The sequence below is a fragment of the Phyllostomus discolor genome, chromosome 6 (genome assembly GCF_004126475.2).
Source record: "Phyllostomus discolor isolate MPI-MPIP mPhyDis1 chromosome 6, mPhyDis1.pri.v3, whole genome shotgun sequence".
Lineage (NCBI taxonomy): Eukaryota > Metazoa > Chordata > Mammalia > Chiroptera > Phyllostomidae > Phyllostomus > Phyllostomus discolor.
In genome coordinates, this window is record NC_040908.2 from 96,615,067 (window position 1) to 96,628,385 (window position 13,319).

The window sequence follows — 13,319 nt, forward strand, 5'->3', positions numbered from 1 at the left end:
TTTCCTTTGCCAGATTGGGGAAGTTCTCCTTTATTATTTGTTCAAATAACTTTTCCACTGATTGCTCTTCCTTTTCTCCTTCTGGTACCCCTATAATTCAGATATTGGAACATTTCAAGATGTCCTGGAGGTTCCTAAGCCTCTTCTCATTTTTTTGAATTCTTATTTCTTTAATCTTTTCTGTTTGGTTGTTTCTTTCTTCCCTCTGGTCCACTCCATTAATTTGAGTCCCAGTTTTCTTCCCATCACTATTGGTTCTCTGTGCATTTTCCTTCATTTCACTTAGCGTAGCCTTCATTTTTTCATGTGATTTGTGACCAAATTCAACCAATTCCGTGAGCATCCTGATCACCAGAACTTTGAACTGTGCATCTGATAGGCTGGCTATCTCTTAGTCACTTAGTTGTATTTGCTGTGGGGCTTTGATCTGTTCTTCCATTTGGGCCATTTTTTTTTGGTCTTGTCACACCTGTTATGTATGAGGGGCAGAGCCTTAGGTGTTCACCAGGGCGGGGCAACCCAGTTGCTGGGTTGTGACGCTGTATGTGGGGGGCAGGGTCTGAGATGAAACAATGGTGCTTGCTCTGCTCTCTGTCGGATTTCAGTCCCTTCCGCCACTTCCCCCAAGCAAACTAGGCCTTTCTGGTGCTAATTCCTGTGTGGATGGGCTTGTGCACATTCTATGACCCCGTGGGTCTCTCCAATGAACTCTGCTGTGAGGCTGGGAGTCTCTCCCTGCGCCTCAACCCCAACAGGTGTTTTCAATCAGTGCCCTGAGGCTCTATTCCCTGGCACTGGGACCCTGGGACCACCGGTCAGCCATCTGCCTTGCACGCAGTGCCTCGCTTCACAACTGCCGCCTCACTGGGTCTGCCCGTTGCCACCCAGGGCCCGGGGTCTGCCAGCTGCCGCCTGTGTGCCCAGGGTCCCCCCGCTGTGGTCTTGCGTGTCCAGGGTGCCTTGCATGCCTGGTGCCACCACTTTTTGTGCGGTGAACCCTTTCCTCCCAGCTGACTCACTCCGCCCTTCCTACCCATCTGGATGAATGTGTCTATTTTAACTCCTTGGTTGTCCAACTTCCATACAGTTCAATTTTCTGTCAGCTCTGGTTGTTATCTTGTTTCTAAATTGTTGTTGTCTTTATTTTGGTTATGCGAGGAGGTACAGTGCGTCTACCTATGCCTCCATCTTGGTTGGAGTCAGAAGTCATGAAAATCTTTTACATTACAATGAAATTCATTACTTATCTTTTGGCAGACAACTTATAAGTTATCAAACTTGGCAATAAATTACACATTTTCTTTTACAAATAAATAAGACTTCCAAATTTGCTGGCCTGTTCTGGGATATTTTATAAAAATTGAGTGATCTTTGAGAATATATTTCATCAACATTGCCTGCTTACTCAGTTAAAGATTATATTGATAGCGTTGGCCTCAAACAGTTAACAGAGAGCACTTCATCAGAACTTACAAATAGTATACATACCCTCAAATCAGGAGAAAAGTTGTCTGCAGAAGTCGAAATGGAATCCGATGACACGACAGAAGCTGATTTTGAATGCACTGAATTCTCTGAATGAGAAGTAGAAGCACTACAAAATAAAAAGCATAGTATGTTGAAAAAAGGGGGGCTTTTAAAAACCACTTTCAGAAATTTTAATTATAACTCCATTATTTAACAAAACTTCCACTGTCAACTAGCCATACTTTACCCATCCAAACATATCTCCAAATACTGATAAACTGCAAACTCTGTATTCCTGCACAGTTAAGTATTCTTACCATCAACAGTCCCTATGGGCAGACTTCCCCAGTACTTATGAATATACTCCCAGCTAAATTCTTTATCCAACTTATCCATTCTTTTGTCAAGTGAACATTCACTGAATGGCCCAATGTGCAAAATCATTACATGAGGCACTATGATCTGGAGATAAATATAATATAATCCTCATGTTCACAAAGCTCACAAGTATGTAGCTGAGACAGATAATAAATGCAATGTAATAATGACTATGACTATAGAGAGAGTTAGATAGATAGATAGAGAGATAGAGAACACACACTCTACAGAAGAAAAGGAAGCACCTAACTCTACCTAGGAAATTCAGGGAAGACTTCACAGAGGAGAGGATATTTCAATTGAGTCTTGAAAGAGGAAATTGCCAGGCTGACAAACAAGTAAGGGCATTTCAAAAACAATCGAACAAAAGGCACTACAAAGTTACAGAATTATCATAGAGCATAGAACATTTGAGAAACTACAAGTAGTTCAACAGGGCAGATAAGGAGAAGAGCAGAAGATAAAGATGGAAAGACAAGTCTATCATTGTACTTTATGCCTTTCTACCACATCAAATTCTGTAAGTTTAACATGCCTATCTTAAATATCCACTTCTTCCATTATACTAAGTAAACACACTGTACAATTACTTTTACTATCTTAAATTCCTATAGAACTTTTGATACCCGGTCACATACTGCTTTTATTGTTTATTGATCTCAGGTATATATATTTTGTGTCACTGACTAAATTTTAAATATCCCAATAGAAAGGCAGTCTTTATTTTCCACAAAATCAACTTCAATGCCTGTGTATACTATTAACATGTATTATGTTTGCTAAACTCAAAATCATAGTAACAATATATCTATGTCACAAACTGAATGATTTACATCATTTCCTTTTATCAGTAAAAAAAAGTTAAAACTATTTAATGTAAGAAAAACCAATGGTGAAAAAAATCTCAAGACACTTTGAATTGAAGCTTAAAGTATTTTTCTAAAGCTTCATTTCCAATATATTAAGTCTCCCTCACAACAAAAGTCAAATATTTTTCATTGGATATTGATGAAATAATCCATCTTGAGGTTATGATAACATTTAAGAACCACATTTTTATTTTCAAATTGGTTCACCATAAACCTGCCTATAACAATGATGGAATTATTTATATAATGTGAAATCATCTCCCCCAAAAGAGGGGATATGATTTTCCACTCTTGTCACTTTATTTTTGTTATCTTTCATCTTTGACATATAATAAATAAAAATTGTATTTTAAGGTATGTTTTGATAAATGTATAAATGAATATTGTGAAATGATTACCACAATCAAGGTAATTAAAGTATCCATCACCTAACAGTCATCTTTTGTGTGTGTGGGGGAGGGGTTAGAATTTGAGACCTACTCTCTTGGCAATATAGTGATGTTAACTATAGTCACCATGCTGTACGTTAGGTCCCCAGAACTCATTCACTTTATATCTGAAAATTTGTCCCTTTTGATCAATGTCTCCCCTTCTCCCCCTTATCAGATACATGTCACAAACTGAATGATTTACATCATTTTTACATCATTTGAGAATATTCTCTCCCATTCTGTAGGACACCTTTTCATTTTGTTGATTGTTTACTTTGTTGTGGGGAAAATTCTTTAAAAAAATGTTTATTGTATTTTTTTCCATTCCCATTTAGCCCCTTTATAGCTCCCTTCTCCCCGGAATCACCACACTGTTGTCCATGTCCATGAGTCTTTTTTGTGGAGAACTTTTTAGTCTGATGTAGTCTCACTAGTTTATTTTGCTTTTGTTGCCATTGCTGGTGGGGTCAAATCCAAGAAACCATCCTCAAGACTAATGCCAAGAAGGTTTCCCCCATGTTTTCCTCTAGGGGCTTCAAGTTCCACATTTAAATGTTTAACCCATTTTGGCATTTTGTGTTGACTTTTGTGTATGATGTAATATAAGGGTCCACTTTCATTCTTTTGTATGTAGATATACACTTATCTACCAACACCATTTCTTTTATTTTTTTTCCCCCACTGTAGAAAACCCTCAAGGGGATCCCTTATCTCATTCTCCTTCTACTTCATAAGGTAGCATTTCAACCTGTAAAAGTTGTTTCTTCCAGTGTAGCCAATAGCTCGGAACGTCACCCCATCCTAATGCCACTGTGTAAATGGTCCCTGGGCAGTCCGAGGGTCATGGGATCACCAGGCCTTCATGAGATGGTTCCAGCACCCCACTCGACAGGCTCCCCTGGGATCCCCCACCCTCATTCCTATCAATGATCAGTGAAGAAATAGATTGTATTTCTATTCACTTTTTCAAAGTTCAGATCTATCTTATTTATATATCAATAAAATTTTCTCGAGTATTAATGTGTTAAAAAAAGTATAATAATGTTTACCAGTTTCCTATAGTTCAAATGCCTGACATTAATCTTTTCCCTGCCTCTAAAATTCCTTTCTTTTTCACCTTAATTTTCTTAATAAATTCTTACTGTAAAAAAATAACTAAAAGATGTGTTTGTTATGCATATTAGCAGGTCAATACAGAAAAATGCACAGAGGTTTATTATAACACTTACAGTAATAGGTGAGACTACTGAGTTGGCCCAAAAGTTTGTTTTTTTCTGTACAATGGCTCTAGAATTGCTTAATTGTCTTTAACTTCATTCAAAACAGTTGTGTTACATTGTATTGTGATAGCTGTCATATCAGTGTGCATTTTTTTAAAAACCATCAAAATTGGTGAATTTTTGTGCAGCTATGTTAATATTGAAGGTGGAAAAAAACACAACATCTTTGGTGTATTAGGCTTTATTTCAAGAAAGGTAAAAATGCAACTAAAATGCAAAAAAAAAAAGGTTTGTGCAGTATGGATAAGGTACTGTGACTGATCGAACATGTCAAAAGTGGTTTGTAAACTTTCTTGGTACTATTAACATTTTGGTCAAATAATTCTTTGCTTTCTCTTACACACTGGAAGATGTTTAGCAGCACCCAGGCCTCTACCCAAGAGACGCCAATATTGGGAGATAGCCAACATGTTCAAAATATCCAAATCAATAAAGTTACTGATGAAAATGAAAAATGTATTTTTTATTTTGCAGGAAAAAACTAAACAGACTTTTTGGCCAACCCAACACAAAGTCAAGAAGGAAGAATCTGAACTATTAAGAGTTGTTCTGAAATAAGCCTATGTACAATGATACTACTGTAGCTTCATTAGAATTTTCCCTCACCAATTATTCAAGTGGTGTAAAAAATCTGCAGTTAAAATACATAGCAGTCACTCCATATATACTGCACCCCCAGCCCACCCAACTTCTGAATAGGGCTTTTTCAAATTTTATGCCCTTTTAGTTTAAATTTAATGGAAAAAGCTGTTTTAGCAATGTATCCCCATAGAACATTTCAAATTACCAAGATTTTAATGTGCCTGGAGAGAAATCTTACTGAAAGAATAGCAATAACTATTTCCCAGTAAATATTGAGTGGAAACCAATTTTAACCCCCATCTGAGGTTATACACTTGCTATTTTGGAGAACACTAGTGCTAGAAATGTCTCATTTATAAATGAGACAATTGTACCAACCATCCAAGACAATAAAAGAACACCTATAATGACAAGTCTGCCATATCATGGTGAGTGTTTATCAAAGTTTATCATGATTTTTTGTGAGATCTTCCCCAAAATTGGTATTCTGGCACCAACTGTATTCCAGTTTTCCAATATCTACTTAGTTAGCTTTTTAATCCCTGGTTTTGTCTGACTTGTACTCCAGGTGCCTGGCCTCAGCCTGTGACTGGGCATAGTACTGAGGGAGGATCAGTGACAAATCTCATCTCTGTCCAACTTCCCATCCTTGTTCAGATCCATGAATTCATTAAACTGCTCCTGTTCTGACAAAACCCAGTGTGGCTTAGGGGCATTCTCCTCACAGGAAAACATACCCGCAATATACTCATCTTGATCCACAAACCTATTCCCATTCTTGTCAATGACCTCTAGAGTTCCCCAAACCATAATTTCCCTCATATGCCCAAACTCCTCAAGGTGCAGAAAGGCAGTGAACTCCTACCCAGGGGCTGTCTGGTCACCATGGAGGTCTATAGCTTTGAACCTTCTCTCATCATGTGGCAGCGTCCTTTTGAAGGTGTGATGATCTGAAGAATCATTCAACTCTGCAGGATTACTAGGTAGTAACCATAGGTGGCTTGTTTGTATTCTTCCCAGGAAATGTTAGTCTTTTTCCCATCATAATCCTTCCAGGCTTTAGCAACATTATCACAAGTGCATCTTTTCTGCATCCATTTGATTCAGGTTTTCAGCTCCACATTGGGGACAAAGCCATCCCCATCACTGTCAATTTGACTAACAATCTCCCTCAGCCTGTCCTTACTCTCCTCCAAAACGAGCAGATCAAAGGTTTTGGATTCCTCCTTGCCCAGGAAGGCCTCCAGGTTGTACTGAAGCTCTGGTTGTCCTTGGGCTCCTGGCAGACCACACCACAAGCTTATTGCATATCACGGTCTTGGCCCACAGTATCTGGGAAGTCAGCACTATCCCAGCAGCAGCCCCAGGCAGCAGGCAAGGCTACCACACACCATGGTAGTCAGGAGGAGAGAGTAAGGGACAGTGTGGTGATTCAGAAATGGGGGCTAGGGCCTGTGAGGAGGAGGGGATGAGCCATTCCCTCAGCCAGTGCCAAGGCAGAAAGACACCGGTGAATGGACAGGGCAGCTGCCAGCTGCTGTATTCACTTGCACATTGGCCATGGGCTGCAGGGAGAGACAGGGCACCAATACCACTTCTTGAAGAGTCTATCATATTCCTATTCGTGGCACCATTTCCAAAGACAAATTGACTGTATATGTATGGTTTTATTTCTGGGCTCTCTGTTCTGTTCCATTGGTCTATGTGTCTGTTTTTGTGTCGCACCATACTATTTTGATAACTACAGCTTTGTAATACAGTTTAAAGTTAAGAAGTATAATGCTTCCAGCTTTGTTCTTTGTGCTCAAGATTGCTTTAGCTATTTGAAGTCCTTTGTGGTTCTGTACTGATTTCAGAATTGTTTTTTCTATCTGTAAAAAAGGCCATTGTAAGTTTTACAGATAATACATTAACTCTTTAATAACTTTGAGTGGCATGGCCATTTTAACAATATCAATTCTTCCAATTCACTAATATGGGATAGCTTTCTATTAATCTGCATCTTTCTTCAATTTCTTCCACCACTATTTTATGGTTTTCTTTGTACAGGTCTTTAACCTCCTTTGTTAAATCTACTTTGAAGTATTTCACTCTTTTTGATGAAATTACAATGGGATCATTCTCTTAATATCTTCATCAAAGAGTCTGTTGTTACATATGAAAATGCATTTTCTTCAATGTTAAGTATTCATATTGACTTTATATCCTTCAACTTTCGTACATTTGTTTATTAGTTTTAACAGGTTTTTTAGTCTTCATAGTTTTCTACATATAAGATCATGCCATCTGCAAAATGTTTTTATGTATTTATATAATATGAAAATTATCTCCCCTAAAAGAATTCACTTAAATGGAGGAAAATGGTATTCCAGTGCGAACACTTAATACATTTTTCAAATGCAAACATCTCTTTATTTTATTAACTATTTCAAATTATGATTATAGTTGCTATTTGTTTATGTCCAATAACCTATAATATTATAAAAAGGAGCAGGCATAAGAAATTCTATTATCTAGCCTTATAATATAACAAAAGAAAAGCTGATAGGGTGGAAATGTTTTCTTTTTTCTTTTTGTTGTTGTTGTAGTCAACTTCTGACTAACTGAATGCCATCTGCATTAAAATAACAGGTAAAATAAGCAAACTTTAAGCACAATACTTTAAGACAGATGTTTGTTTGCTGCCTACTCCATATCTGTGTCTATCTCTACACCTATATACACATACACACCTTTTTTTCCCAACTTTAACCCAGATAGTTTGTGCCCAGCGCAAGATGAAGATGACATGCTTGCTTTTGGCTTTTGTAAGGCCAGGAAAACCATGTGACATAAATTTGATCAATGAGATGTAAGGGAAAGTCTTGATAGTTACAGAAATCTTTTATTTTCTTAATAAAGGACAGCAGCAGTAGTAGAGTAGCCCTTAACCTTTCCCTTTCTTTTTTGGCCTGGAACAAGAACACAGAAATTGGAAATATTGTAGTCATCTTATCAGCATGCTGGTGTGCTAAGAACAGGGAGACAAACAACAGTCAGTACATAAAGGCCTCACATTTTAGCAGCCAAATCTACACCAACAAATCCCTACTTGTGAAATTTCTGTTGTGTAAAATAAATGGAGTTCAATTTTTAAAATCACTGTAATGGAGTTTTATATTCTGTATAGCCAAAAATAATCCTAAGTGATACAGCAATCAATACCTTATAAAGTACATTTTGGGCATGTGACCTTCTGGGAGAGCAGATTAAATTCTTAAAGGCAATAAAACACAATTGGGAATTATGGTTAGTACATTACTCGGAAAAAATATTGACAGAGTATAATAGCATGTACCACTAAGAAACCAAATGGTTCTTTAGAGCCAAAGTATGAGTAAATAAATCTAAGAGAAATAAAATAACAAAACCAGGTTCTGCGCATAATACTTCCCAGAGTCAGATTCAAAGAATCAGTCTTTCAAGTGTAAGTGTGGCAAATATTCTTTAATTAATAACTTCTCTTTTTACTCATGCATAAACATGGATAAATACTACAATCCACAATGTTATATTTCAATAAGTAATAATGTGTATATCAATATAACCAATCTACAAAAGGTTTTAAACTTCAGGCAAGAAATGAAAGGCTGGAGGTGACAGGGGTGGGAATACATCATAGTACGTTTTTTGTGATCACAGTGGACACTCACGCAGATACACACACACACCAGTAGAATTTATTTTTTTTCTTTACTACAGATCATTTCTCCACCTTGTTCCTGATAAAAAAATGTAAAGTGTCTAAAAGATAGTATCAGGTACATTAAGTATTATTTATTATTATTTATTATAACAATTATTATTTATAACAACTGAGTGGTTACTGCACACATATTATTCAAGTACAATCAGATACATAAATAAAATTATAATGGCAAAGCTGCTGTTTCATCTCTCATTAATATTGCTTTCAGCTGTGACATATTACAAGTGAGAATACAAATGTCCCCCAGGAATTGTAACCAACAATTTACTGTAAGGAATAAAGCAACAAGAACTACAATTAAAACCTGGTATTTATAAAACAAGAAAGTATGTGTCTTGTACAGTATTATGTTAGAACTATTTAAAACATATATATTATTTCTATTGTAAAAGCATTTGTATTGGCACTGTAAATGCCATTTAAAAATTACATCTGTCATTACCGGGGACTAAATTTAAATTGTATTCCCCCCAGCCCCCTTTCCCCTAAAATTTATGTTGAAGCTCCAACCCCTAAAGTGACTGTAATCAGAAATCAGGGTTTTTAGGAGGTAACTAAGGTTAAATAAAGCCTAAGGGTGGGGGCCTAATCTGGTAAGACTGGTGGCTTTATAAGAGAAAGAGACCCACTGGTGTTTGTTCCTTCCTTTAGCCCTGGCCCCATAGCTATCCCTCTCTCTCTCTCTCCCTATCCCTCTCCCTCTCTCTCTCTCCCACCTTCCCTCCCTCCCTCCCTCCCTCCCTCTCTCTCTCTCCCCCTCATCCATTCACTGAGGAAACACCATGTGAGGAATAATGAAAAGACAGCCATCTGCAAACCAGTCAAACACAGCCCTCACCAGGAACCAAATCAGCCAACACCTTGACATTGGACTTCCCAGCCTCCAAGTACTGTGAGAAATAAACTTCTATTATTTAAGCCACTCAGTCCATAAAATTTTGGAAGCAAGCCCTAGCCCCAAAATAGTCAAAGAAGATATATGTCATCAAAGGAATTTCTCTTGATATTTGAAGTGAAAGATTTTCAAATTTGAAATTGTAATTTAAAATTATTTCCTTTCTACATAAAAAAGGCTTGAAAGTTCTAAAAAGTATTAAAAAGAACAGGACAGTCCACTGGAAGAGGAAAACTAATTATGTCATCAATAATAACATTCCTCTAGCCTTTTAACATGTATTCAACATAAAAAGTTATTAATTAGATATTTTCTGTTCTTTACTTCATACTATCTGGTATGGATTTTACACTTACAGCACATCTCAGTTTAGACTAGCCATATTTCAACTGCTCAACAGCCACATGCATATAGAGAATGTACTAAATAGCACAAGTATAGAAGAACAAATAAAAGAAACCACAAAGACTCAATCCAGAATGCTGACTGTTCCAAAGGAAAAGTCTGAAGATAAGCAATGAAGTGAAAAGTAAAAGTAGGGGAAACTGATCTAAATTAAGAGGTTAATAGTAGTATCGCAGGTTCGATTCCCAGTCAGGGTACATGCCTAGGTTGCAGGCCATGACCCCCAGCAACCGCACATTGAAGTTTCTCTCTATTTCTCCCTCCCTTCACTCTCTAGAAATAAATAAATAAAATCTTAAAAAAAAAAAGAGGTTAACTATAAGTAATACTCATATATGACTCTGAATCCTAATTTTTTTAAAAAAAATCAACTACAAAGAGATGGTTTTTTTAGACATGTAAGGAAAGTTGGTATGAATGAGCATTAGATAATAAAAGAACTGCACTTAATTTTAATCAAGTGTGATTATGAGATTATAGGAGAAAATAGCCACATTTTTTAGAAATGTGCAATGCAGATTATAGGAATGAAAGGACATGATTTGCTTCAAAAATAGTTCAGCAAAAAAAGAAAAAGATAAATTAACGTAGTCTTGGTAACTGTTCTGTCTGGATGATAGGTAATCAGGGGTTTATTTTCCACTTCTCTCTTTTGTGTACACTTGAAAATTTGTTTAAAAAATTTAAAAATATAGCCCTGGACATATTTATATTTATAAATATAAATATTTATAGCCCAGTGTGGCCCCGTTGGTTGGAGTATGGTCCTGTACACCAAAAGGGCTCGGGTTGTACTCCTGGTCAGGGCACATGCCTAGGTTGCGGGTTTGGTCCCTGGTTGGTGCCTATGAGAGGCAAACCATCAATGTTTTTCTCTTACATCAATTGACGTTTCTCTCCCTCTCAATCTCTCCCTCCCTTCTCTTCTCTCTGAAATCAATGAGCATGTTCTTTGGTAAGTATAAAAAATAATTTAATATAATAATTATAGAATCTAAAAAAAGGAAATAAATGTTAGTATTCTAAGAACCTTAGCATTCATTAGAACATAGCTGCCAAGGCGTTGACAAGTAGCAGTCTTAAAAGCACTGATGTAACATAGAAATATCACTGGACTATAATACAACTGGCCAGAGTTATGGTCTGACACCGTCAAATGGTAAATGTATGACACCCTGGGCTTTCCTATCAATTTCTTGGAAATAGCTTTAAGTGATCTAGAAAGACGTTGAGTAACTTGCCCAAGGTCACACAGCCAGTATGTAAGAGCCAGCACTGTCTAGATCCAGTTTGTAAAAAAATATTAAAAAATATACATTTATGTATAATAACCTTTATCTGAGACAACAGTTGAGTAGAAACTGAATGCTATTTTGCCTATTTTTGTTTTCCACAGAACTACATTTCCCAAAACCACTTATACCAACTTCATAGACACTCCAAATGAACAAAGTAATTTTCATGAAGGAAGTTTGTATTTCTTGTTTCATCTCTTCATTTCTTTCACATTAAATATATAATTTTTATTTCCAATTTTCATGTCTCATTCTGGCTCAGTAAACTTTGGCTGGAAAAAAGCCAGAATCAGCCCTCATCCAGATTCACTCAGGGACACTGGTCTCATCTAAAGTACTGTATTCAAATCTACAAGAATCATTTTCTTCAAGCAGCAGTCCAACGATTACTTAGCACTTGTCATTATGGAAAATGTTTAAACTGGCAATGGCACCCAGCCGCCACAAAATCACATTAAATCTCATAATCATTGCTTTTAGAGTGCCGCCACTCTCTACCATGCCTAATTCTAGCTCAGGGTTGTATTTCACTCCAGCTAGACAAAACTGTTCCTCGCCACTGACCATGAGAATCAGGCTCTCCTCACTTTCTATTTGGACTATCTTTTAATTTACTCTCGAAACTCTTCTCTTCTGACCAGTAAGTTTAGTCTTCCCAACATGTCTGCATTTGTATTCAGTTATAGTTAGGTTCATATTTGCGTCCTCTGTTTATATGGATTCATTTTTATTTATATCAATTCATTATATAGTATATATATTCCTTCAAAAGAAATTTAACAATTGCCAAACCCTAAGTATGTACAAAACACTGCATCATAAAACAGCCTCTGCCCTTGAGATTTCAGCCCTGTGAGAGACATCATACCACAGAAGTACATCAGTAACACCATGAGAGATACATGCAAGGGCTAGGAGAAAAAAACTCAAAGGAAATGGTAGTAACTTGAAGATTAGAGAAAAGCAAGAAATACATTAAGTCAAACCATTTGAAATTGCTGTTTTTATAAATTAAAATGGTCAAGTATCAAGTATTTCATATGGCTCAATGTAATAAAATGGAGACAAGAAATTTAGATGGGCCTTTAAGGATGGCAAGGCATAGACCAATGCTTTGCAAATCACAAGCACATACTCAAAAAGAAATATTTTTAAAAACTTAGGAAAGTATAGGGCATATTTTGTGACTAACAAGTGGTTTACTGAAACTAAATAAATAAAAGTCTAAAAAGGTAATCTGGTGCCAAATTACTGAAAATCTCAAATGCCAGGCTTAAGAGCACTGTTAAGAAAAAGGCAAGGGGCTTGCAATGTACCATTCTACACCCTGTAGGGTGACTATAATCTAAAAGACAGAAAATAACAAGTGTTATTAAAGATGTGGAGAAATCTGAATTCTCACACACTGCTGGTGGGAATGTAGAAATGGTACAGGCACTCTGGAAACAGTCTGACAGTTCTTTAAAAAGTTAAACAGTTACCAAATAACCCAGCAATTCCAATCATAAACATATAGCCAAGAGAAATGAAAACATATGTCCACATACAAAAAAACACATAAATATGCATGAATGTTCACAGCAGCACTATTCATCACAGCCAGAAAGTCTAGAAACCACATCTCTCTAACTTGTTCTCCTCAGCCCAACTATGCTAGCCCTCTCTGAGATCCTTAAACCAGCTGGGCTCCTCTGCAGGGAGCATGGTTCTACCGAACTCCCTCCTGACTTAAGCTCTTAACTGAAACATCGCCTCCTCAGTGAAGCTGGCCCCATGCCCCAGACCAGTACTCCTAGTGGTCATCCTCAGATCATTTTGTGTTCATTTTTTGTACTTGGCCAAAATCTGTTCTTAATTTCTTTTCAAATGTTTGATTTATACCTTAAGACTACAAACTTTACAAAGAAACCATGTCAATCATGCTCACCATTCTATTCCTAGGACCTAGCATGGTGACTGGCATAAAGCA

At 36.8% G+C, this 13,319-nt stretch overlaps 1 protein-coding gene across 4 annotated transcripts in view; it reads right to left on the reverse strand.

Annotated features, from left to right (window-relative positions):
- MTMR2 (myotubularin related protein 2) overlaps positions 1–13,319 on the reverse strand; it is a 113,723-nt gene that overhangs the window by 71,116 nt on the left and 29,288 nt on the right. For all 4 annotated transcript variants that reach the window (XM_028517611.2, XM_036028656.1, XM_028517610.2 and 1 more), the window contains one exon: positions 1,489–1,594. Coding sequence is in view for 2 of the 4 variants with exons in the window: in XM_036028656.1 (XP_035884549.1) it covers positions 1,489–1,594 (106 nt within the window). In the remaining 2 variants the exon portion in view is untranslated. The remainder of the gene's footprint in view (positions 1–1,488; positions 1,595–13,319) is intronic.